The sequence below is a fragment of the Pituophis catenifer genome, unplaced genomic scaffold (assembly GCF_029215685.1).
Source record: "Pituophis catenifer annectens isolate HBS135680 unplaced genomic scaffold, rPitCat1.0.hap2 SCAF_15, whole genome shotgun sequence".
Lineage (NCBI taxonomy): Eukaryota > Metazoa > Chordata > Lepidosauria > Squamata > Colubridae > Pituophis > Pituophis catenifer.
Window position 1 is genome coordinate 2039717 of NW_027256895.1, and position 25448 is coordinate 2065164.

Here is a 25448-nt window from a genome sequence, read left to right on the forward strand (position 1 = left end):
AGAGGACCGTTGTAAGTAGGGGACTTGCGGGACGGATGCTGGAGCTGGCGTGACCAGGAGGGGGTGCCCCTGTCTGCCGTTAAACAAAACGGAACTGCAAAATCTTGATTTTTGGCATTCGCAGTGGTCTACCCTGCAGGGTTCTGCAGTGCATCAGGTCTCTCTTCAACTGAGTTGACATTGGCCACTCCAGCTTTCCAAATACAGGTAATCCTCGACTTACGATAGTTCATTTAATGACCGTTTTTCACACTTACGACCGTTTCGGCATATGATAATTCAGAAAGTTGGCAACTGAGTCATATTTATGACGGTCCCGCGGTTACCCTTTTGCGACCTTCTGGACGAGCAAAGTGCAGGGGGAAGCCGGATTCACTTAACGCCCACGTGACTCACTTAACAACGGGCCGCGATTCACTTAACAACAGTGGCCAGAAAGGTCGTGAAAGGGAGCAAAACGTCGCTTAGCCAATGTTTCGCCTAGCAGAAGAAATTTTGGGCTCTGTTGCGGTCACAACTTAGTTCTTTAATTTAATTCAACCATTCAACTAATTGAGCTAATTAATTCAGATTTAATTCTCTCTGATATTTAAGGAGGAATTTAAAGACAATACTGTACCCGGAAGTTTCAATTTAAAACATCCGGGGTGGTGGTGTCTACTCTTCGGATTCTTATCTCTATGCGCAGAAAGATGGCGCGGAGCCTGAAACCCTCCAAATCTCGCGAGACGCGGCGTGGCTTCAGAGGGCGGGAGCCCGAACTGTCATGGCGGGGCCCTTTCGCCGCCCGTCGCCTCAACGCGGGGAAGAAGCTTCCGGGAGGGCAGGAGAAGGCGGGCCGCCTTTCGCCTCCTCCTCCCGGGGAAAGCTGCCGCGGGGAGGCCCGGAGCTCCCCTCTTACAGCGCTCCGCAATTCTACATGCATCGTATCGTTTCGCACCGTTACGATGGTGACACGTGTCGACCCCCGCATAGCCAGACACGTGTCAGCGCTTTCCCGTGACGCTGCACCGCCGGGTCAGGAGGCTCAATTTGAAGGGTGGCCGAGTTTAATGTATTATTATTATTTCATCCAATGGATTGATAATTCCTTGTTATAAATCGATTGAAGGTTGTCCAGCCCTTAATTTATTAAGTTGATCATTTATTAAAAAATAATGATTAATGAATTAATATGTTGATAAATTTATTAAAAATTAATATAAGGACGACCGGCCCTTGACTTGTCATTGCATTCAACTGTTTTATTACTATGCATTAAGTTAATTGATGTAATTATGGCCATCCTTTCATTTATTAAATTGAATTAATCATAAATTAAATCATAAATATTAAATTAATCACAAATGAAGGAAGGACGCCCTGAGTTTGTTATTTCATTGAATTGTGTAATAATTTTTTACGATACATAAAATTATTGATATAATGAAGGATACCCCCTTTATTATTTATTAAATTAATCGTCATAAATGAAGGAAGGAAGTTTGTTATTTCATCAAATTGTGTAATATTTTACTATATGATACATAAAATTATTGATATAATGAAGGACACCCCACTAATTTATTATTTATTAAATTAATCGTAAATGAAGGAAGTTTGTTATTTCATTGAATTGTGTAATAATTTTTTACGATACATAAAATTATTGGTGTAATGAAGGACACCCCTTCATTTATAATTTATTTAATTAATTGTCATAAATGAATGGACACCCCTTAGTTTGTTATTGAATTGTGTAATAATTTATGCATAAAATAATAAAGGACACCCCCTTTATTATTTATTAAATTAATAATAAATGAAGGAAGGAAGTTTGTTATTTCACTGAATTGTGTAATAATGTTGTACAATACATAAAATTATTGGTGCAATGAAGGACACCTTCATTTATTATTTAATTAATCATCATAAATGAATGGACACCCCTTAGTTTGTTATTTCATTGAACTGTGTAATAATTTATGCATAAAATTATTGATATAATGAAGGACACCCCTTTAATTTATTCTTTCTTAAATTAATCATAAATGAATGGGAAATCCCTTAATTTGTCATTTCACTAAATTGTGAAATAATTTACCATTATACTTAAAGTTATTGATGCAATCAAGGACATCCCTTTAATTGATTATTTATTAAATCAATCCTTTTGACACATTTATTGTAATTTAATTTGATGACTGTACAGGCAGTCCTCGACTTAACGACCACAATTGAGTCCAAAGTTTCTGTTGCTGAGTGAGACATTTGTTGTAGTGAGTTTTGCCCCATTTTACGACCTTCCTTGCTACGGTTGTTAAGTGAATCTGCCTTCCCCTTTGACTTTGCTTGTCGGAAGGTCGCAAAAGGGAATAATAACCGGAGACATTGCAACTGTCATAAATGTGAATCAGCGGTCAAGCATCCGAATCGAAATCACCTGACCAATGGTCACAAGTGTGAAAAACGGTCATAAGTCCCATTTTTCAATGCCGTTGTAACTTCCAACAGTCACAAAACGAATGGTTATAAATCAAGGACTGCCTGTATTAACAAAGGACTAGTATCTTGGTTTTAAATGTCAATTTCCTTGCTTTATCCAATACAAGGAAATCTTTATCTACTACTACTAAATTAATTCTGTTTTGGTCTGGAATACTTCTACCCAGAATAACTTGCTACCATTTCAACATAATCAACATTAATATATATATATATATATATTTTAAATCTACAGAAACCTCATTTCCTCTTGGCCTCCGTTTCCTTCCGAAATTGGGATGAATAAAACCGCTTGAAGGTGAATCTGGAATTTTGGCTCTAGCCAGGATGAATGCTTCGTAGAAACGCCGCCCAAGTAGAGTCTCGCTTAGTGACCGTCGTCTCGAAGACCCTTTTGAAGAATTCCTGATGGACGCCGAACTCTCTGCAGAGGGTCCTCCGGTTATGCCGGATTTGCCACAGTTAACCGACAATGGTGGGGAAGCTGGAGAAACATCTGGACCAGCTTCTAAAGTCCCGAGGCTAAACGGAGCTCGAGAAGAAGAAAATCCAGCTGTCCATGGACTTTCTCGAGAGGAAGAAGAATCCAGCGTCATGGACGCCGCGCTGGACTCCGAGGAAAAGCTGGACAACGAGAAGGAGGAGGAGGAAGTAGTTGAAGAAAATGAAGCATGGACCGACGGAGGAGAATATTAGTGAGTTGCAGGTCTTCTGAATGAAACCCGGCTCAGTTTAGACAGGACCACGGGGCCTTCCGTGATCCTGGAGAAAGGAAGATCTCGGAATAGGTTTCTCCTCCTGGATATGGACCTAGAAGAAGAATAGGGTTGGAGGAGATCTTCTGCTCTGTGGTTTTGTGGCTTGGCCTGGTTAGAAGGCAGTTGGGGAAGGCAGTTTAGCGAGGGTCTCGGAGTTTGGAGTTTTTTACTTGTGGACGTCTCATGACCCAAGTAGGTAACTTCATCAGTGCTGGAAGGGGAGTGGGGTTTGCAGAGAAAGGGAGGAGGAGAACGGGAGAAGGAGAGAAAGGAAGAAGGAAGGAGGAGGAGGAGGACAAAGACTGTAGGTTCCTGGGTGCTCTCTAAACTTGGTGGTTTTCTTGTGGACGTCTCATGACCCAACTAGATAACTTCATCAGTGCTAGGAGGTTTGCAGACAGGAGGAGGAAGAGGACTGTGGGTTCCTTGATGGTCTCTGAGCTTGGTTATGTTCTTGTAGGTTATTTTCATGACCCAAACCTTGGTAACATCATCAGTCATCGTGATGGTAGATTCGTTGAAGGTCGATTAGTTAGCAGTATTTATAGTATTGGTTAGTAGCAGTTAGTAGGTTAGTTCACGAGATGCGACTGGCCTATTTCTCCTTGTCTCCTAGCTATCCGGCGTACGACTTCGTGGAGGCCCCCCGACTTTTGACAGGCTCGTGGGCCGAGTATAGTCGCACCCCAGAAAACTTCTTGAAGGGCTGCAAGTGGTAAGTAGCCGGCGGAGAGCTCTTTCGTTGGGCAAGTGGGGCTACCTGGGTCTTGGAGACGAAGGCCCCCTTCCCACTTCAGTCAATCAGAAGAGAGTTGGAAGGGACCTTGGAGGTCTTCTAGTCCAACCCCCTGCTTGGCTGTCCAATCTCTTTTTAAAAACGTCCAGTGTTGGAGCATTCACAACTTCTGGTGGCAAGCAGTTCCACTGGTTAATTGTCCTCGCTGTTGGGAAGTTTCTTCTTTAATTCCAGGTTGCTTCTCTCCTTGATGAGTTTCCATCCGTTGCTTCTTGTCCTGCCTTCTGGTGCTTTGGAGAATAATTTGACCCCCTCCTCTTCTTTGGGGCAGCCCCTCGAATACTGGGATAATGCTATAATGTCCCCCCTAATTCTTCTTTTCTGCAGACTAGTCAAACCCAAATTCTGCAACCGTTCTTTGTAGATTTTAGTCTCCAGGCCTTTGATCATCTTAGTCCCTTGTTCTGGATTTGGGTCGTTGGGTTCTTCTGTCTGGTGCTGTCCCTTAAGACATGGAGAATTCTCCAACCTACTCCAGGAGATCTTCTTCTCCTTGGGTGGGACTGGACAGAAGAAGCCCACCCAGAGACCAGGAGACTGGTCCCAGCAGCGATGGAGGTGGTGGGAAGGGCGAAAGAAGGAAAAAGAAGGCAGCTGAATGACTGGAAGGGAAGGGGTTAAAAATGGGAGAAAGAAGGATTCTATGGGGCAAGGAGATGGGCACAAATTCCAGTTGAAAGTAGGTGAGAAACTCTTAGAAGGAAGATAATAGATCTCCACAGCAGAATTTTTTCGGGTCGATCCGGTATTTCTCAACCCCAGCAACTTTAAGATGTGTGGACTTCAACCCCCAGAATTTCTTTTAAGGTGTGGGGATTTTCACTCGCAGAATTCCCTTTGAGATGGGTGGAGTTTGATTCCAGAATTCCCTTTAAGAGAAATGGACTTCAACTCCCAGAATTCCCCAGCCAGTGTGATTTAAGAGAAATGGACTTCAACTCCCAGAATTCCCCAGCCAGTGTGATTTAAGAGAAATGGACTTCAACTCCCAGAATTCCCCAGCCAGTGTGATTTAAGAGAAATGGACTTCAACTCCCAGAATTCCCCAGCCAGTGTGATTTAAGAGGGGTGGACTTCAACTCCCAGAATGCCCCAGCCAATGTGCTTTAAGAGAAATGGACTTCAACTCCCAGAATTCCCCAGGCAGTGTGCTTTAAGATGGTGGACTTCAACTCCCAGAATTCCCCAGCCAACGTGCTTTAAGGTGGTGGACTTCAACTCCCAGAATTCCTCAGCCAACGTGCTTTAAGATGGTGGACTTCAACTCCCAGAATTCCTCAGCCAGCGTGCTTTAAGATGGGTGGACTTCAACTCCCAGAATTCCCCAGCCAACGTGCTTTAAGGTGGTGGACTTCAACTCCCAGAATTCCCCAGCCAACGTGCTTTAAGAGGGGTGGACTTCCACTCCCAGAATTCCCCATGCCGGCTGGGGAATTCTGGGAGTTGAAGTCCACCCATCGTAAACCTTGCTGAGGTTGAGAAACATTGGAATGAAACGATTTTTGGTCAGCTTTGTGTTCTCCTCCTCCCCAAGTTTGTGGCCGAATAAAAAATAATGACTCGCTTCGTGAGATGGGCTGGGAGCGGAACCCCTCTTGAATGGGGGGAGACCCTCTTTTGGGGTGTGTCTGACCCCCCTCCCCTCCTTCTACAGGGCCCCCGATGGGACTTGCCTGGTTACCAACAGTGCCGACAACACGCTGCGAATATACAATCTTCCTGTGGAGTTGTATGCGGAGCAGTGGGGAGACGTAGCTGAAATGGTAGGTGGATTTATTGGTCCGTTTGGGCTCCCCGGCAGTCCTCGACTTACGACAGGTTTGTTTCGTGACCGTTCAAAGTTACGACGGCGCTGAAGGAAAGGGGCGTAGGATCGTATTTACGACGGTCGCAGCGTCCCGGAGGGTGTGTGTGTGTGTGTGTGTGTGTGTGTGTGTGTGTGTGACGCCATCCCATTTTGCGACCTGACGAGCCAAGTCCGTGAGGGGGAAGCCGGATTTGCTTAACGACCACGTCACTCGTTTAAACAACCGTGGTGATTCGCTTAACGATTGTGGCAGGGAAGGTCGTAAAACGGGGCGACGCCGATTCAACGAATGTCTCGCTCGGCCATTGAAAATTTGGGCCTCTCTTGTGGTCGTAAGTTGAGGGCTTGCCTGTTGAATAAGTCAGTGTATAAATAAGCAAATCTACTTAATGATGGTAACGGAGTTGGAAGGGACCTTGGAGGTTATCTAGTCCAACCCCCCTGCTCACGCCAGAGACCCATACGAGGGATTCGAACCGCCGAAATGCCGACTTTTCTGATCGACAAGCTCAGTGTCTTACAGGCCAGTCCTTGATTTACAACTACAATTGGGGGCTGAATTTCTGTTGCTAAGCCAGGCAGTTCTTTAGGGAGTCACACCCATTTTTGGGAAGCCACTGTTGTTAAGTGAATCACGCAGTCGTTAAGCAAATCTGGCTTTCTCCATTTCTTTTGCTTGTCGAAGGTCACTCCCCTTTGTAAAAAAATGCAAGTTGTCAAGTGCCTAAATTTTAAACACGTGACCGCAGGGATGTTGTCATAAGTGTGAGGACGGTCATAAGTGCCCTTTTTTCAGTGCTGTTGTCACTTCAGGCACTAAAGGGATGGTCGTAAGTCGAGACTGCCTGTACTCCTTCCATCCTTCTCCTGTTTTCTCCCAAACAATGCTGGCTGCAGCGTGGAGCTCCCTCCAGAAAGAGCCTCAGTTGTGACTGCCGAATTGTGGATGTGTGTGGGAGGGAACAGGCCACACTGTGGAAGGGAGGGAAGGAGAAAGGGAGGGAGGAGATAGAAAAGGAAGGAAGGAAGAAAAAGGAAAGAAAGGAAGGTGGGGGAAAGGAAGAAGAAAAGGAAGGAAGGAGATTGGGGAGAAGGGAAGGAAGGAGATGAGAAAAGGAAAGGAAGAAAGGGAGAAATGAAATAGAAAAGGAAGAAGGAGATGGGGAGAAGGGAAGGAAGGAAGGAGATGAGAAGAAGGAAGGAAGGAGAGAAAAGGAAGGAAGAAAATAGAAAAGGAAAGGAAGAAAGGAAGAAATGAAATAGAAAAGGAAGAAGGAGATGGGGAGAAGGGAAGGAAGGAAGGAAAGAGAGAAGGAAGGAAGAAAATAGAAAAGGAAAGGAAGAAAGGGAGAAATGAAAGAAAAGGAAGAAGGAGATGAGAGAAGGAAGGAAGGAGATGAGAAGGAAGGAAGGAAGAAAATAGGAAAGGAAAGGGAGAAAGGGAGAAATGAAATAGAAAAGGAAGAAGGAGATGAGAAGGAAGGAAGGAAGGAGAGAAAAGGAAGAAAATAGGAAAGGAAAGGAAGAAAGGGAGAAATGAAATAGAAAAGGAAGGAAGGAGATGAGAAGGAAGGAGAGAGACGAGATGAGGAAGGAAGGAAAAAAGGAAAGGAAGAAAGGGAAGGAAAGGAAGAAGGGAAAGAGGAAATAGAAAAAAAGGAAGGAGATGGGGAGGGAAAGAGGAGAGAGAAAAGGAAGAAAGAAAATAGAAAAGGAAAGAAGGAGGGAGGGAGGGAGAGAAATGAAATAGAAAAGAAAGAAGGAGACGGGGAGGAACAGAGAGGTAGGAAGGAGATAGGGAAGGAAGGAAGGAAGGAAGGAAGGAAGGAAGGAAGGAAGGAAGGAAGGAAGGAATGTGAATCTGCCTGAATTCACACCTCCAGTCCTGTCTTTGATCTTTGGGGAGCAAATCCTTGGGGGAATTCTGGGAGTTGAAGTCCCCCCATCTTCAAGGCCGAGAAAGAAAGGCTGCTCTGGTTGAATGACCCCCTCTCCTTTCAGAAGGGCCCCGGGGCCTTTGGGGTGTGTGAGCCCCCCCGTCCCTGGTCAGCCTCCGGAGCCCCCCTGCTCGAAGCCCACCTCTCCCCCTCTTTCCCTCCACAGAGCCCCGTCCTGCGCATGGCGGAAGGAGACACCCTCTACGACTACTGCTGGTTCCCGCTGATGAATTCCTCCCAACCGGAAACTTGCTTGTAAGTTTGCGCGCGTCGGTTTTTCTCCCTGCCTTTTGCTCCCCCAAACCCACTAAGGGGTGCTGTGTTGTTGTTTGTTTTTTTTGTAAAAAAAGAGAGAAATGGGGGCCCATCCTGGAAAAAAAAACCCACTTAGGATCATCATCTTTTAAACGACCCCATAATCCCCTGCGGGGTGGAGTTTGGCCAACTGAACGGAGCTGAGTTTTTTACTGGCCGGATGCCTTTCTTATCACCGATGAGGAGTTTTGTTTAGCAGCTATATTCTCATTGCGCCCAGAGAGAAATATCTGCCTCTACCTAGGATTGAACTCACAGCCCCCTGATTGTGAGGCGAGAGTTCCACCTCTAGACCACTGCACCACTCAGCATTTAGGCTTATATCATCGTACTCTTTTTTTAAAAAAACGACCCCATAATCCTTTGCGGGGGTGGAGTCTTGGGCAACTGAACAGAGCTGAGTGTTTTACTGGCCGGATGCCTTTCTTATCACCGATGAGGAGTTTTGTTCAGTTTAGGCCACCAAAAAAAAAAACCCAAAAGAGAATAGAAATAGAAATAGAAATAGAAATAGAAATAGAAATAGAAATAATTATTTTCACTTTGAATGTACACTGATCGGCATACGTTAAAATGAAATTTCGTGGCTTGGTGGTAGTCCGTGCCAGCCTTCCTTATCCCTTGCCTTCTCTCCCCGTGCAGCCTGGCCAGCAGCAGCCGAGACAACCCTGTCCATTTGTGGGATGCCTTTAGTGGGCAGCTCCGGGCCTCTTTTCGCCCCTACAACCACTTGGTGAGTAGGTCTGAAAGGGTACTCATCGGTGGTGAAATGTAACATTTGTTACTACTGGTTCTGTGGGCGTCGTTTGGTGGGAGAGGGGGTAATATGACTCTTCGGCTGAAGAGGTTGTAAAAAAATGCTTTTAAAAGCCTCTGACGATCCCAGCTGACTTGCCTGATCTGCAGAGGCTTTTTTTTACTTTTAAAAGCATTTTTTCGGCCAAAGAGGTTGTAGAAAAAATGCTTTTAAAAGCCTCTGACGATCCCAGCTGACTTGCCTGATCTGCAGAGACTTTTTTTTAAAAGCCTCTGACGATCCCAGCTGACTTGCCTGATCGGCAGACGCTTTTTTTTTACTTTTAAAAGCATTTTTTCGGCCAAAGAGGTTGTAGAAAAAATGCTTTTAAAAGCCTCTGACGATCCCAGCTGACTTGCCTGATCTGCAGAGGCTTTTTTTTTCTTTTAAAGCCTTTGACGATCCCAACTGACTTGCCTGATTGGCAGAGGCTTTTTTTTACTTTTAAAAGCATTTTTTCGGCCAAAGAGGTTGTAGAAAAAATGCTTTTAAAAGCCTCTGACGATCCCAGCTGACTTGCCTGATCTGCAGAGGCTTTTCTTTTTCTTTTTAAAGCCTCTGACGATCCCAGCTGACTTGCCTGATCTGCAGAGGCTTTTTTTTACTTTTAAAAGCATTTTTTCGGCCAAAGAGGTTGTAGAAAAAATGCTTTTAAAAGCCTCTGACGATCCCAGCTGACTTGCCTGATAGGCAGAGGCTTTTCTCTTTTTTTTTAAGCCTCTGACGATCCCAGCTGACTTGCCTGATCGGCAGAGGCTTTTTTTTTACTTTTAAAAGCATTTTTTCGGCCAAAGAGGTTGTAGAAAAAATGCTTTTAAAAGCCTCTGACGATCCCAGCTGACTTGCCTGATCTGCAGAGGCTTTTTTTTTCTTTTAAAGCCTTTGACGATCCCAACTGACTTGCCTGATCTGCAGAGGCTTTTTTTTACTTTTAAAAGCATTTTTTCGGCCAAAGAGGTTGTAGAAAAAATGCTTTTAAAAGCCTCTGACGATCCCAGCTGACTTGCCTGATCTGCAGAGACTTTTTTTTAAAAGCCTCTGACGATCCCAGCTGACTTACCTGATCTGCAGAGGCTTTTCTTTTTTTTTTTAAAGCCTCTGACGATCCCAGCTGACTTGCCTGATCGGCAGAGGCTTTTTTTACTTTTAAAAGCATTTTTTTTCACCCCTGGTACTCATCCCCCACCCCACCCCCAGCCTCCTGGGCGTTGTATCTTGTCCAGAAATGAAGTTAATTAATCCTTTGAAGTTGTCTGTCCTTATTTTGTTCTGTTAATGAGCCAAGCTTGGACTATCCCATCCGGTTTTGGTCACCACGCTATTAAAAAAAAAGATGTTTTGAGACTCTGGAAAGAGTGCAGAGAAGAGCAACAAAGAGGATTTAGGGAGCTGGAGGCTAAAACATACAGAATAACAGAGTTGGAAGGGACCTTAGAGGTCCTCTAGTCCAGCCCCCAGCTCAATCTAGACCATTTCAGACAAGTGTCTGTCCGGTCTCTTCTTAAAAACCTCCAGTGATGGAGCAAGCACCCACAATGTCTGGTGGCAAGGAGTTCCACTGGTTAGTTATTAGAATAACAGTGTTGGAAGGGACCTTGGAGGTCCTCTAGTCGAGCCCCCTTGCTGGACTATATGATGAAAGGTTGCAGGAACTGATTATGTCTATTTTGATGAAAAGAAGGATTAGGGGAGACATGATAGCAGCCTCCCAATATCTGTGGGGCTGCCCCAAAGAAAAGGAGGTCAAGCTATTCTCCAAAGCACCCGAAGGCAGGAGAAGAAGCAACGGCTGGAAACTCATCAAGGAGAGAAGCAACCTGGAATTAAGGAGAAACTTCCCGACAAAGAGAACAATTCACCAGCGGAACTCCTCGCCACCGGAAGTTGTGGGTGCTTGCTCCATCATTGGAAGTTATTAAGAAGAGACTGGACAACCATTGGACCAGGGATGGTATAAATTAGATACAGATACAGATTAACAGAGTTGGAAGGGACCTCGTAGGTCATCTAGTCCAACCCCCTCCACCTTACACCATTTCTGACCAATGGCAGTCCGGTCTCTTCTCGAAAGCCTCCATGATGCCCGAGTGATGCCCTTTCTCGGATTAGAAGACCTCCAAGGCACCTTCCAACACCGTTATTCTAAATAATTAACCAGTGGAACTCCTTGCCACCAGATGTTGTGGGTGCTTGCTCCATCCCTGGAGGTTTTTTAAGAAGAGGCTGGACAGACACGTCTCTGAAATGGTCTACATTCTCCTGCTTGAGCTGAGGGCTGGACTAGAAGACCTCTAAGGTCCCTTCCAACTCTTCTGCGATTCTGTCCTGTAACGGATAAATAATAAATAAATAATTTATTAATAAAAAAATAAAATAAAATAATGAAGGCAACCTAATTTTTAAAAGACTCCCCCCCCCCCCAAAAAAAATAATAATAATAATTCCTGGGAGAAGGTTGTGACTCTACAATCACAATCACAATCACACACAAACACACGCTCGCCCAAAAAGCGCCTGGAAGCTTTTCAAGAAGAGACCGGACTGCCATCGGTCAGAAACGGTGTAGGCCGTGATGGCGAACCTATGACACGCGTGCCACAGGTGGCATGGCGTAGCCGTATCGGTGGGCACACGTGCTCAGCTCCGGCACCAGCTGATTTTCGGGCCTTCTGGGCCCACCGGAAGTAGGGAAGCAGGCTGTTTCCTGCCTCCGGAGGGCCTCGGTGAGGGGGAAAAGGCCCGTTTTTTGCTCTCCTCAGCCTCCAGAGCCTTTCTAGGAGCCTGGGGAGGACGAAAACGGCCTTCCCATCCCCCCAGAGGCCGGAAATGGCCCATTTGCCAACTTCCGGTGGGACAGGAAGGCCCTTTTTTTGCTGTCCCCAGCCTGCAGAGCCTTTTTAGGAGCCTGGGGAGGGCGAAAATGGCCTCCCCCCCCCCCAGAGGCCAGAAACGGCCCATTTGCCAACTTCCGGTGGGACAGGAAGGCCCGTTTTTTGCTCTCCCCAGCCTCCAGAGCCTTTCTAGGAGCCTGGGGAGAGAAAAAAACGGGCTTACCGTTCTTCTGCGGAAGAGTTTGACCGCACACCCGTCTTGCCCTTTCCATCCAGGACGAGCTGACGGCCGCCCACTCGCTCTGCTTCACTCCGGACGGCGCCCGGCTCTTTTGCGGCTTCGACAAAATGGTTCGCGTGTTCGACACGTCGCGGCCCGGACGGTCGTGCGAAAACAGACCGACGTTCGGTGAGTTTGAGGAGCTGAGTTCGGGTCCGAGGGCGAAGCCCGGGTCCCCAGGAAGCTGAAATCTGGAGTCAAATCAGGTAGATCTCCACTTACAACTGTTCGTTTAGCGGCCGTTTTTGAGTTACGACGGCAGTGGAAAAAGCGACTTCGCGCCTTTTTTTCATGCTTAACGACCGCTGGCCCATGGTCATATGATGAAAATTCGGGCACTTGGCAGCCGACTCCTATTTATGATGGTTGCAGCAATTCACTGTCTCGCTTAGCGACAGAGGTTTGGAACTCCCTTGTGGTCGTACGTCGAGGACTACCCGTAGCCATCTCTGCCCTACAGCGGAATGGACCCCCTTCAGAATGGGTTTAAGATTGGGTGGGAACCTAGGAGAAGAGGGAAGGTTTGGGTTTTGTAGTCCTGAGCTGTTGAGGGACTCGTGACAATGTCCTTTTTAAAAGTTCCTCCCATCTAAAGGATCCATATAAAAAATAATCTGTAATAATTAAAGGTGGTCCCTTTAAGAGGCGTGGACTTCAACTCCCATAAGTCCTTGTCTCCCATAAGCGTCACTGGCTGTGGAATTCTGGGAGTTGAAGTCCACGCCTCTTAAAGGGGCCAGGATTTTTTTAAAAAAACACTCACATTAGAATACAGGTTCTCTTCGAATTACATCCACAATGGAGCCCCAGATTTCTAATTTTGCCAATTGAGACAGTGATTAACTGAAATTTGCCCCGTTTTACGACCTTTCTCGCCAGTAAATCCCTGCAGTTGTTAAGCGAGTCACGTGGTCGTTAAGTGAATCCGGCTCCCTCCCCCGTTGACTTTGCTTGTCGGACAGTCGCAAAAGGGGATCGTGTGACATCCCCACCCCCATCCCGGACGCCGCAACCGTCATAAATACGAGCCAGTTGTGCCGAGCGTCCGGATTTTGATCACGCGACCACGGGGGATGCCGCAAACGGTCGTACGTGTGGGGAAAACGGTCGTAAGTCGCTTCTTCCAGTGTCGAACGTTGTCGAACGTTGGTCACTAAGCCAACAGTTATAAGTCGAGGACTTCCTGTAGGGTAGTGTGGGACGCCAGCCGGATTCACATCGTCCCGTCTTCTGGCATCGGGAGAACCTCCAAATGGAGTGCATCGGGGTGGGGGGGGGTCCCTGTCCCCCCCCCCCCGAAAGCCCCCGTTTCATAGCTGCATGGATTTTAATGGTGGATTAATTAGGGGCCCCCTTTTCTTTCCAGTGAAGAAACAAGGGCAAAGCGGAATTATCTCCTGCATCGCGTTCAGCCCGACGCAACCACTCTACGCCTGCGCGTCGTACGCGAAGACCGTCGGCCTCTACTCCTGCGCCGAGGGGGACCCCTTGGCGATGCTCGTCGGGCACCGCGGGGGCGTCACCCACGCCGTCTTCTCCCCGGACGGCTTTTACCTCTTCACCGGCGGCCGTAAGGTAGAAAAACCCGAAGCTGGGTGGGAGGGAGGGACTTAGCAACGGTACGGCGGCTGTCTTGTTTCTTGAACCCAGTTCCGGGCTATCTGGCGGGTTAAGGAGACGGGAGCTCGGCTCGTTCCTTCTCTGTTTTTTTTTTTTTTTTTTTTTAAGCGTCTCAATTCCCCGCCAGGACGCCGAGATTCTCTGCTGGGACCTCCGACAGCCGGGCGAAATCGTCTTCTCGCTCTCCCGTACGGTGGCCACCAACCAGAGGATGTATTTTGACCTGGATCCGTAAGTGATCGTCCGGAGGAGATCCCCCTCCTGTCCTCATCTCTGGGGCAGATGGTTTTCTTGAAGATCGGGGGTCCTTGGGGAGAGGGGTGTGTGTCCCTGAGCTGGGTGGTTTTCTTGCAAACGTTTCGTGACCCAACTAGGGAACCTCATCAGGGGTAGAAGGGAGTGGGGGGAGGACAATGAGGAGAGAAGGAGCAGGTAGGAGGAAGAGGAAGGATAAGAGGATGGTGATAGAAAGAGGAGGAAGAGGAATGGGGGGAGTATAGAAAGAAGAGGAGAAGGGGGTGAGGACGATTAGACTAGGAGGAGGAGGAGGGGATAGGAAAAAGGAAGAGGAGCAGGAGGAGTATAGGAGGAAGAGGAGAAGGAAGTATGATAAGAGGAGGAGGAGGAGGGTAGAAGAAGGAGGAGGGTTATAGAAAGAGAAGGAAGAGGACAATGAGAATAGGAAGGGGGTAGAAGGAGGAGGGGGATAGGAGAAAGGAAGAGGAGCAGGAGTGGGTTAGGAGGAAGAGGAGAAGGAAGGGAGTATAGGAGGAGGAGGAGGGTTATAGAAAGGAGGAAGAGGAGTATAGGAGGGAGAGGAGGGAGAGGACAGAATAGGAGGAGGAGGGGGATAGGAGAAAGGAGGAAGAGGAGCAGGAGGAGTATAGGAGGAAGAGGAGGTGAGGATGATAGGAGGAGGAGGAGGGTAGAAAGAGGAGGAGGGGGTAGGAAAAAGGAGGAAGAAAGCAGGACGAGTATAGGAGGAGGAGGAGGTGAGTATAGGAGGAGGAGGAGGAGGGTTATAGAAAGGAGGAAGAGGAGTATAGGAGGGAGAGGACAGAATAGGAGGGGGAGGGGGATAGGAAGGAGGAAGAGGAGCAGGAGGAGTATAGGAGGAGGAGGAGGAGGTGAGTATAGGAGGAGGAGGAGGGTAGAAGGAGGATATGAGGAAGAGGAGGAGCAAGGTAAGAGGAAGGAGAGAAGGAGGAGCGGGTAGGAGGAAGAGGAGAGGAGGGGGACTGTAGGGTCCTTGCTGTTCTCTGACCTTGGTGCTTACCTTACAGACGTTTCATGACCCAACTAGGTTACCCCATCTGGGCTACAAATAGACCAGAACACACAACCGTCCACCAGCCGACATTCAGATAAGCAGGGATTAACCCCAGACAAACAACCCAGCAGAAAACAATACCCTGATAGAAGAAGCACTGAGAAGAGAAACACACCCCGACCAACACGGGCAAGGCAAGCTCTACCCTATATAAACAGGGAGCAAGCCTCCCTCTCTTCCAGTGCTGATGACGTTACTTAGTTGGGTCACGAAACGGGCTCCATTTTGGCCATGAGTCGAGGACTAGCTGCAATTCAAGCGGATTTCTCGTGCTTTTTCCTCAACAGGAGCGGACGGTATTTGCTGAGTGGGAACACCAGTGGCCAGATTACGGCCTGGGACACCACCCAGCCTCCCCCTGATGACCCCCCAGCCGTGTTACAGCCCGTCCTGCAATTCCAGGCCGTGGGAGACTGTGTGAACGGGATCAGGTGCAAATTCTGCTCGGGTGCCATTGGGAAGGAGGATTCGAGAGTCTGCCTTTTAAGGTTCAAACTGGGCTCTAGAATCCCGCAGGAATTTGGGGGAAGGGGGTGAGGAGTGACCCCCAAAGCTTTTAAGGTGTGTATTGGGGTGTCGGAGTGCCTCTGCTTCCCGCTGCCCACCCAGGACAGCGCTGACTCCCCGCAAGCAGAGAGAGACCCTGTTTGAACCAGCTTCTTCTACTACTCTGTGGTTTGCAAACAAGTTGGACTTCGACTCCCAGAATCCCTTTTGAGCACAGCTAAGGACTCTGGGAGTTGAAGTCCAACTTGTTAGGAAACAGCAGAGCTGAGGAAACATGGCTGTGCTTGAAAGGGATTCTGGGAGTTGGAGTCCAATTTGTTAGGAAACAACAGAGCTGAGGAAACATGTCTGTGTTCGAAAGGGATTCTGGGAGCTGAAGTCCAATTTGTTAAACAACAGAGCTGAGGAAACCTGGCTATGCTCTGTGGTTTGCAAACAAGTTGGACTTCAACTCCCAGAATCCCTTTCAAGCACAGCTAAGGATTCTGGGAGTTGAAGTCCCAACATGTTAGGAAACAACAGCCAAGGAAGTTTGGCTGTGCTTGAAAGGGATTCTGGGAGTTGAAGTCCAATTTGTTAGGAAACAACAGAGCTGAGGAAACTTGCTCTGTGGTTTGCAAACAAGTTGGACTTCAACTCCCAGAATCCCTTTAGAGCACAGCTAAGAACTCTGGGAGTTGAAGTCCCAACTTGTTAGTAAACAACAGCTGAGGAAACTTGGCTGTGCTCAAAAGGGATTCTGGGAGTTGGAGTCCAATTTGTTAGGAAACAACATCTGAGGAAACATGCTGTGCTCGAAAGGGATTCTGGGAGTTGGAGTCCAATTTGTTAGGAAACAACATCTGAGGAAACGTGCTGTGCTCGAAAGGGATTCTGGGAGTTGAAGTCCTAAATTGTTAGGAAACAACAGAGCTGAGGAAACATGCTGTGCTCGAAAGGGATTCTGGGAGTTGGAGTCCAACTTGTTAGGAAACAGCAGAGCTGAGGAAACCTGGCTGTCCTCTAGTTTGCAAACAAGTTGGACTTCAACTCCCAGAATCCCTTTAGAGCACAGCTAAGAACTCTGGGAGTTGAAGTCCCAACTTGTTAGTAAACAACAGCTGAGGAAACTTGGCTGTGCTCAAAAGGGATTCTGGGAGTTGGAGTCCAATTTGTTAGGAAACAACAGAGCTGAAGAAACATGCTGTGCTCGAAAGGGATTCTGGGAGTTGGAGTCCAATTTGTTAGGAAACAACAGCTGAGGAAACATGCTGTGCTCGAAAGGGATTCTGGGAGTTGAAGTCCTAAATTGTTAGGAAACAACAGAGCTGAGGAAACATGCTGTGCTCGAAAGGGATTCTGGGAGTTGGAGTCCAACTTGTTAGGAAACAGCAGAGCTGAGGAAACCTGGCTGTCCTCTAGTTTGCAAACAAGTTGGACTTCAACTCCCAGAATCCCTTTAGAGCACAGCTAAGAACTCTGGGAGTTGAAGTCCCAACTTGTTAGTAAACAACAGCTGAGGAAGCTTGGCTGTGCTCAAAAGGGATTCTGGGAGTTGAAGTCCCAAATTGTTAGGAAACAACAGAGCTGAAGAAACATGCTGTGCTCGAAAGGGATTCTGGGAGTTGGAGTCCAATTTGTTAGGAAACAACAGCTGAGGAAACATGCTGTGCTCGAAAGGGATTCTGGGAGTTGGAGTCCAATTTGTTAGGAAACAACAGCTGAGGAAACGTGCTGTGCTCGAAAGGGATTCTGGGAGTTGAAGTCCTAAATTGTTAGGAAACAACAGAGCTGAGGAAACGTGCTGTGCTCGAAAGGGATTCTGGGAGTTGGAGTCCAACTTGTTAGGAAACAGCAGAGCTGAGGAAACCTGGCTGTCCTCTGTAGTTTGCAAACAAGTTGGACTTCAACTCCCAGAATCCCTTTGGAGCACAGCTAAGGATTCTGGGAATTGAAGTCCCAACTTGTTAGGAAACAACAGCTGAGGAAACATGGCTGTGCTTGAAAGGGATTCTGGGAGTTGAAGTCCCAAATTGTTAGGAAACAACAGCTGAGGAAATGTGCTGTGCTCGAAAGGGATTCTGGGAGTTGGAGTCCAACTTGTTAGGAAACAGCAGAGCTGAGGAAACATGGCTGTGCTCGAAAGGGATTCTGGGAGTTGGAGTCCGGATCACCCCAACAATGCCCTTGAAGTGATGTCCTGGTGCCTGGAGGCTGTATGGATCTGGATGGGGAGAAACAGGCTCAGGCTCAACCCATCCAAGACTACAAAAAATCCAATTCTACAAAAATATGTAGAATTAGAATAGAATAGAATGTATAATAAAATATAGAATTAGTATAGAATAGAATTTATTTATTTATTTATTAGTTCGATTTATATGCCACTCTTCTCCGGAGACTCAGGGGCCTTACAATGCGTTAAGCAATAGCCTTCATACTTTTGTATATACCTGCTTAGTAGGGCTTTCGCCCCCCCCCCCCAGCGGTGTTCTTTTTTATACAAAATCAGCTTATTGCCCCCACAGTCTGGGTCCTCATTTTACCTACCTCGGAAGGATGGAAGGCTGAGTCAACCTTGAGCCTGGTGAGATTTGAACTTGCAGTAATTGCAGGCAGCTGGATGTTACTTAACAGCACTTTAGTCTGCTGCGCCACCAAGGTGCAGACCAAGAATGAATAATAAAATATAGAATTAGAATAGAATAGCATGAATAATAAAATATAGAATTAGTACAGAATAGAATGAATAATAAAATATAGAATAGAATGTATAATGAAATATAGATTTAGAATAGAATAGAATGTATAATAAAATATAGAATTAGAATAGTATAGAATGAATAATAAAATATAGAATTAGAATAGTATAGAATGAATAATAAAATATAGAATTAGAATAGACTAGAATGAATAATAAAATATAGAATTAGTATAGAATAGAATGAATAATAAAATATAGAATTAGAATAGTATAGAATGAATAATAAAATATAGAATTAGAATAGTATAGAATGAATAATAAAATATAGAATAGAATGTATAATGAAATATAGATTTAGAATAGAATAGAATGTATAATAAAATATAGAATTAGAATAGAATAGAATAGAATGAGTAATAAAATATAGAATTAGAATAGAATGAATAATAAAATATAGAAATAGAATAGAATGTATAATGAAATATAGAATTAGAATAGAATAGAATGAATAATAAAATATAGAATAGAATGTATAATGAAATATAGATTTAGAATAGAATAGAATGTATAATAAAATATAGAATTAGAACGAATAATAAAATATAAGAACAGAACAGAAGAATAGAATAGAATAGAATAGAATAGAATAGAATAGAATAGAATAGAATGAATTATAAAATATAGAATTAGAATAGAATAGAGTTAATTAGGAAGAAGAATAGAATCAAAATAGGAAATAAAATAAGTAAAATGAAAGTCTCCAGTTCCAGTTTTGCTATGGGGCGTTCTCCCATCCTCCGGATCTGTAGCAGAGCCCCCCCAATCCCTGCGGGGTATTAATGCTGCATCCGGTGCTTATTCAGCCTCTTTCTAATAGCTCCTCCAGCTGTGGGGTCACCCTTAATCCATAAGAGCCGGGCTGGCGTTCCAGATGTGGCTACTCGGGCCTTGAACCTAATCCTCCCTCTTCTTCCTTTCAGCCTCCACCCCACCCTCCCCCTGTTGGCCACGGCCTCTGGCCAGCGCCAGTTTCCCGACCTGCCGGATAGTGGAGAGGACGAGGCGGAAGGAGGAGAAGGAGGAGGGGACCGTCTGCCCTCCACCCCTCCTCGGGCGCGGGGCGACAACGCTCTCCGGCTGTGGTGGTGCTCCTCGCCGTCGGGCGTCGAGGGGACCGTTTCCTAGCCCGGAAGACCAGACCTCTTCTGCTGCGGCAGGTGGGACCGCGAGGAGCCGAACAAGAACGGCGGCGCAAGTGCGATGGTGCCACGTCCGGTGTGCGCAAAGGCGGGTGCATAACCACGACTCCCGGACGGGGTGTGAATCCTTCCGCACGGACGTTGAGAACTTTGACGACGGGAGTTTGTACATAGACACAACTGTCAAGAGGAGTTTCAGGGAGCAAAAAACTCCGATTGTCTCGGGAGATGCCCCGAAATCTTTCTTCTTGGTCTCCTTTCCTTTTTCCAACCAAAGGAAGGTACTGGATTTCGCCCCCCTCCCCAGGTTATTTCCCCAGAATTCCTCGCTTCTCTGATGCATCGGTGTTTTTTCTGGCTTTGTCTAACCGACGGATTTCGGCCGTGACTGTGCTCGGCCGCTGAAGGTTTTCTCCAGATTTAGGCCAAAATTCCTTTTTTCCCAAGACTTGTTTTCTCACGGAAATGTGATTTTTATCTTCCAGTGAAAGATTTAGCAGAAATTTTCTTCTGGAGTTTACGTCCTGTTGGAAGTCTTTCCCACCAATCTCAAACTCGTAAATCTCAATAAATTGGGAAGTATTTTTAAATTCGTGATTAATTGATTGATTTGTACCCCACTTTTACTGTTGCTACAAATAAGACGGTGAACATATCAAAAAAAAACAAAAAACACATTCCTCCTTCTGATTTCCGCACAACAACGATCCTGTGAGGTGGGCTGGGCTGAGAGGAAGGGATTGGCTCACAGTCACCCAGCCTGCTTTCCAGCCTGAGGCGAGACTAGAACTCACCGTCTCCTGGTGATTGGCCCAAAGTCACCCAGCCAGCTTTCATGCCTAAGGCGGGACTAGAACTCACCGTCTCCTGGTGATTGGCCCAAAATCACCTTTTCTGGGGAATCTGTCGTTACTTCGAACAATTGTTAAGTGATTGGCCTAAAATTACTCACTGGCTTTCATGCCAAGGTGGAACTAGAACTCACCGTCTCCTGGTGATTGGCCCAAAGTCACCCAGCTGGTTTTCATGCCAAGATAGAACTAGAACTCACCTTCTCCTAGTGCTTGCTTCAAAATCACCCAGCCGCTTTTAATGCCCAAGGCGAGACTAGAACTCACCGTCTCCTGGTGATTGGCCTAAAGTTACTCACTGGCTTTCATGCCAAGGTGGAACTAGAACTCACCGTCTCCCGGTGATTGGCCCAAAGTCACCCAGCCGGCTTTCATGCCTAAAGCGGGACTAGAACTCACCGTCTCCCAGTGATTGGCCCAAAATCACCTTTTCTGGGGAATCTGTCGTTACTTCGAACAATTGTTAAGTGATCAGTCGTATGTCGAGGAGTACCTGTGGTGCAGGAGTGCAGTCACACCCATACGCAGCCATACAAACCCAGTGACCCAGTAAAGCAACTGGAGCTAATTGGGGATAATGAGTCTAGTAGTCGTTAGTTCAACGCTGCCAGAAGAGGAGGATGTAATGCTTGCTGCCTACCACAAGAGGGCAGACTCCAGGATCCCTTCCCATCAGTTTAGCTCTTAGAAACCCAGTGGATTACCCTGTAAGGAATCCTTTTTTTTGCATGCTTCCTTCTCCCCGCCACTCCTTCCCACCCTCTCTTCTGGACCACTCCCAAGAAGAAAAAAAAAAGGCATAAATTAGCAAGAAAATCAAAATACAGATCGTCCTCGACTTACGACGGTTCATTTAGTGACCGAGGTGACCACGGCACTGAAAAAAGAGCGACCTCGGACCGTTTTTTCGCACACTTAATGGCCGTCGCAGCATTCCCCGCGGTCACCTGATTCAAAATCCGAACGCTTGGCAACTTGACTCGAATTGACGTGTGGCTAACAAGTGCGGGGATTCACTTAACGACGGGGGCAAGAAAGGTGGTAAGATGGGGCAAACCTCACTTAACAACTGTCCCGGCTTAGCAACAAGAGAGATTCTGGGCTCGATCATGATCATACATCAAGGCCTACCTGTATTTCATACATAAAAAGAGAGTAAAGCCCGCTCCCTTCTAGCGCTGATGATGTTACGTAGAAGGGTAATGAAACGTCTGCAAGAAAACGACGAAGCCCAGAGAGCACCAAGGACCCCGTAGTTACATCTGTGCCCCCTCCTCGTTTCTTTTCGTTCTCTCTCTCAACCAGGGGTCCTCAAACTTATTAAATTGGGGGGGCCAATTCACGGTCCCTCAGACTGTTGGGGCCCCGGATCAGCTGGGTGGGCGTGGCTAGGTGGGCGTGGCTAATTTAACAGTCCATTTTCTTTTTACTAGATCGTTTTTTCAGTTGTTTGGGAATCTTAGTGATCCACTTCAGAAAACTCAAGTTTTGCAGGAATTCTTCTCAGCCCCAAGGATCTTGAGAAATCTTTTTCTGTCTCTCTTCTCTCTCTCTCTTTGTCCTCCTCTTTCTGTCTCTCTCTTCACCTCTGTTTTTCTTTCTTTCTCGTTCTCTCCCTTTCTTTCTTTCTCTCCCTCTCTTTCTCTTTCTCTCCCTCCCTCTCTTTCCTTCTTTCTCTTTCCTTCTCCCTCCCTCTCTTTCTGTCTCTCTCCTCTCTTTCTCTCTCTATATCTCCCTCTCTCTCTCTCCCTTTCCATCACTTTCTCTCAGTCTCTTTCTTTCTCTCTCTCTCTTTCTCCCTCTCTCTTTCCTTCTTTCTCTTTCCTTCTCTCTCCCTCCCTCTCCCTTTCTTTCTGTCTCTCTCCTCTCTTTCTCTCTCTATATCTCCCTCTCTCTTTCTCTCTTTCTTTCCATCTCTTTCTCTCTGTCTCTTTCTCTCTGTCTCTTTCTCCCTCTCTCTTTCCTTCTTTCTCTTTCCTTCTCCCTCCCTCTCCCTTTCTTTCTGTCTCCCTCCTCTCTTTCTCTCTCTATATCTCCCTCTCCCTTTCTCTCTTTCTTTCCATCTCTTTCTCTCAGTCTCTTTCTTTCTCTCTCTCTCTCTTTCTCCCTCTCTTTCCTTCCTTCTCTTTCCTTCTCTCTCTCCCTCCCTCTCCCTTTCTTTCTGTCTCTCTCTCCTTCTCTCTCTTATATCTCCCTCTTTCTTTCTTTCTTTCCATCTCTTTCTCTCTCTCTCTCTTTCTTTCTCTCTGTCTCTTTCTCCCTCTCTCTTTCCTTCTTTCTCTTTCCTTCTTTCTCTCCCTCCCCCCCCCATTCGTGTGCCCCGTTTTTCACCCACCCACCCCCCACCTCCAGAAGCATTCTGCAGGCCAAAACCAGGCCAAAACGGCTCGGTTTTTCGGCCAAAGACAGGCCGTTTTTGCCCATTTTTTGCCGTCCTTTCACACACACCCCCGCACCTCCAGAAGCATTCTGCAGGCCCACCAGAAGGCTATTTCCGGCCACTGGAGGGCCTCGAGGGAGGTGAGGAAGGGCGTTTTCGCCCTCCCCAGGCTCCTAGAAAGGCTCTGCGGGCTGGGGAGAGCGAAAAATGGGCCTTCCAGTCCCACTGGAAGTCGACAAACGGGCCATTTCCAGCCTCCGGGGGAATGGGGAAGGCTGTTTTCGCCCTCCCCAGGCTCCAAATAAGCCTCTGGAGCCTGGGGAGGGCGAAAAAACGGGCCTACTGGGCCCACCGTGCCATCATGCGCCAAAAGCTGGGGGGGAGCGCAGGGGTGTCACGCGTGCCTGTGCGGGGGGGAGCGGGGCGCACTGAATTATGGGTGTGGGCACGCGTGGGTGCGACCCCCCCCATGCTTCCCCCCGCTTTTGGCACACGACGGCAAAAAGGGTAACCATCACTGCTCTAAACCATACATCCAGCCTCCTTTTTTCACACCGGAGATTATAATATAAGATTATCAATTGAGGATTATTCAGGGTGAGAACTGAGGCTTTTGTCTTCGCAGGTTTCCCATTCTTTAATTTTATCGGCTGGATTCTCGTATTACACTAATCAGGATTTGTTGAACGAGCCACTAGTTCACACATAACGCGAAGGTCCAAATTAAACCCGATTTCTTGTGGTCGCAAGTCGAGGATTACCTGGAAGAGCCGGTCTGTTCAGTGGTTCGTTTCAAATTTTCTGCCTCGTAGAAAGAGAAACGGTGATAAATTGACAGCAGCAAAAAAACAACAACCCAGGAGGGAAACATTTTATGCGGAAAGCCGAAGTTTTCCTGAGCTGTAAATGCAGCTCACAAAAACTTTTGGCTTTGGGTAAAATCATCGGAAAAGGTACGTCGCCGGATTCTCCTCCGATTAAACTCCGATTGCAGGTATCCCTCGATTTAACCACAATTGCATCCAAACATGGCTAAAACAAGATATTGGTTAAGTGAATGTTCCCCCCTTTTACCATCTTCCTTGGCACCGTTGTTAGGTGGATCGCTGCGTTGTTAAGTGAGTAACACGGTCGTTAAAGCGAATCCGGCTTCCCCGTGGACTTTGCTGGTCAGAAGGTCGCAAAACGGGATCGCCTGACACCCCACCCCACCTCGGGACGCTGCGACCGTCTTAAATACGAGCCGGTTGCCGAGCGTCCGAATTTTGATCTCGCGACCATCGGTCATTAAATGTGAAAAACGGTCCTCAGTCCCTTTTTCCGGTGCCGTTGTAACGTCAAACGGACACTACATGTACTGTCGTAAGTCGAGGACCGCCTGTATTCCCCTTTCGGAGAAGAAACTGAAATCTAAGCAACGGAGTGGGGAGGTGTCATGGAGAGCATCCCCAAAACTATTGAGCGAACTGGTACCCACAGTTTGCAAGCAGGGCCCACCGAGCTCCAGGTTTACGGTGAGAATTGGGGAAGGGGGGAGTCCCCCAAAGCTAAGGACCCCTCCCTTTTCAAAATGTCCACCGCAAGTTGTGATGTACACAAACGCCCGTTTCTTTTATCCCGCAAAACCCCTGGGAAGAACATCCGGCAGCTTTTAGAACATCTGGAATACGACTTGGTCCCCAAATTTAATCCACCCCAGCAGAATTCGGGTCTGGGTCTCCCCCCCCCACCTCGAAGCCCCCTTAGTTCCTCGCCAATGGCCCCCGGATGAATGCCTGCTTGGAGAGACGGTTGCCTAGCAACCGGGTAAACTGAGAATGAGGGCCTGGCGTGTTGAAGCATCTGATGGGGGCTCTTTTTTTTTTCCCCCGTTTTTTTCACACGGAGAAACCCCCAAACTGGGGAGGGTCTGACCTGGCTTGGGGGGGGGGGACCTCCCTCCCCGAGGAGGATTTCTCTTGCCGTTTTGTGGTTTTTGTGGCACCTCCTGGGGGTTCCTGGTTCGGAGGGGGGATTTGGGGAAGGGGAGAGGGGGGGTTTGGGGGAGAGGGGGGGCTTAGCTGCAGGAGACTTAGCCGAAACCTGATCTGGAGGATTGTGTGAACGGAGACGGTGGATTATTTCAGGAAGGGGGTTCGGTTTGTTGTGGAAATCGTCATCCCAGTTCAGAGAACACCAAGGATCTCCTCCTCCTCCTTCTACAAACCCTTCTCCCTTCTAGCACTGATGGTGATCCCTAGTTGGGTCATGAAACGTCTTCAGGGAAACAACCAAGCTCAGAGACCACCAAGGACCCCAAAATCATCCTCCTCCTCCTCCCCGCAGCCTCCTCTTTTTTTCTAATACTGATAACGTTCCCTAGTTGGGTCATGAGACGTCCTGCAAGAAAACCACCCTCCTCTGAGACCACCCCAGGGCCCCTCATTTCAACAATTATTCTCTTCCACAGATGTTAACTTACCCAGGACCCTGCTTGACCGATGGGGGAGGAGAGAGAGAGAGAGGGAGGGAGCGAATTGCACTCTGCACATGGTCCCGATCCTTGAGCCCCAGTTACAGCTCCAATCTTCGACTCGCAACCGCCGTTGGGACCGGAATTTCCCATTCGTTAAGCAAAAGCCGTTGTTAAGCGAGTCACGCCCGATTTGGGGCCTTTTCCTCCGTCACTCACATCGATGGGCACTTCGACTTATTGGTTACAATGTAATAAGGGTTAAGCAGAGAGGCAGTTTCTGTAAGCAGGGCAATAAAGATTAGGCTAGAAACGCCACCAGAATGTTTCCTTCCTGCCTTCCTTACAGGATTAGTCCCGTAAAGTGGAAAAAAACAAAATAAGATTTCTTCCAACAACCGGTTCTCCCGAATAGGTGCGAA

The 25448-nt window shown here is 47.2% G+C and overlaps 1 protein-coding gene across 3 annotated transcripts; it reads left to right on the forward strand.

The window, feature by feature from the left end:
• The first annotated feature begins 760 nt into the window (after positions 1 to 760).
• WRAP53 (WD repeat containing antisense to TP53) lies at positions 761 to 19933 on the forward strand. Of its 3 annotated transcripts, none has more exons than XM_070954281.1 (11): positions 761 to 1054; positions 2720 to 3179; positions 3859 to 3957; positions 5693 to 5801; positions 7949 to 8037; positions 8740 to 8830; positions 12001 to 12133; positions 13371 to 13579; positions 13752 to 13855; positions 15242 to 15385; positions 19125 to 19933. In XM_070954281.1, exons 2-11 carry the CDS (start codon positions 2893 to 2895, stop codon positions 19327 to 19329), a joined length of 1470 nt encoding a protein of 489 aa, XP_070810382.1. In that variant the 5' UTR covers positions 761 to 1054; positions 2720 to 2892; the 3' UTR covers positions 19330 to 19933. The 3 variants fall into 3 exon arrangements, with proteins under 3 accessions (XP_070810382.1, XP_070810383.1, XP_070810384.1); XM_070954282.1 differs by having other exon boundaries at positions 761 to 1017; XM_070954283.1 differs by having other exon boundaries at positions 1019 to 1039.
• The last annotated feature ends 5515 nt before the right edge of the window (positions 19934 to 25448 follow it).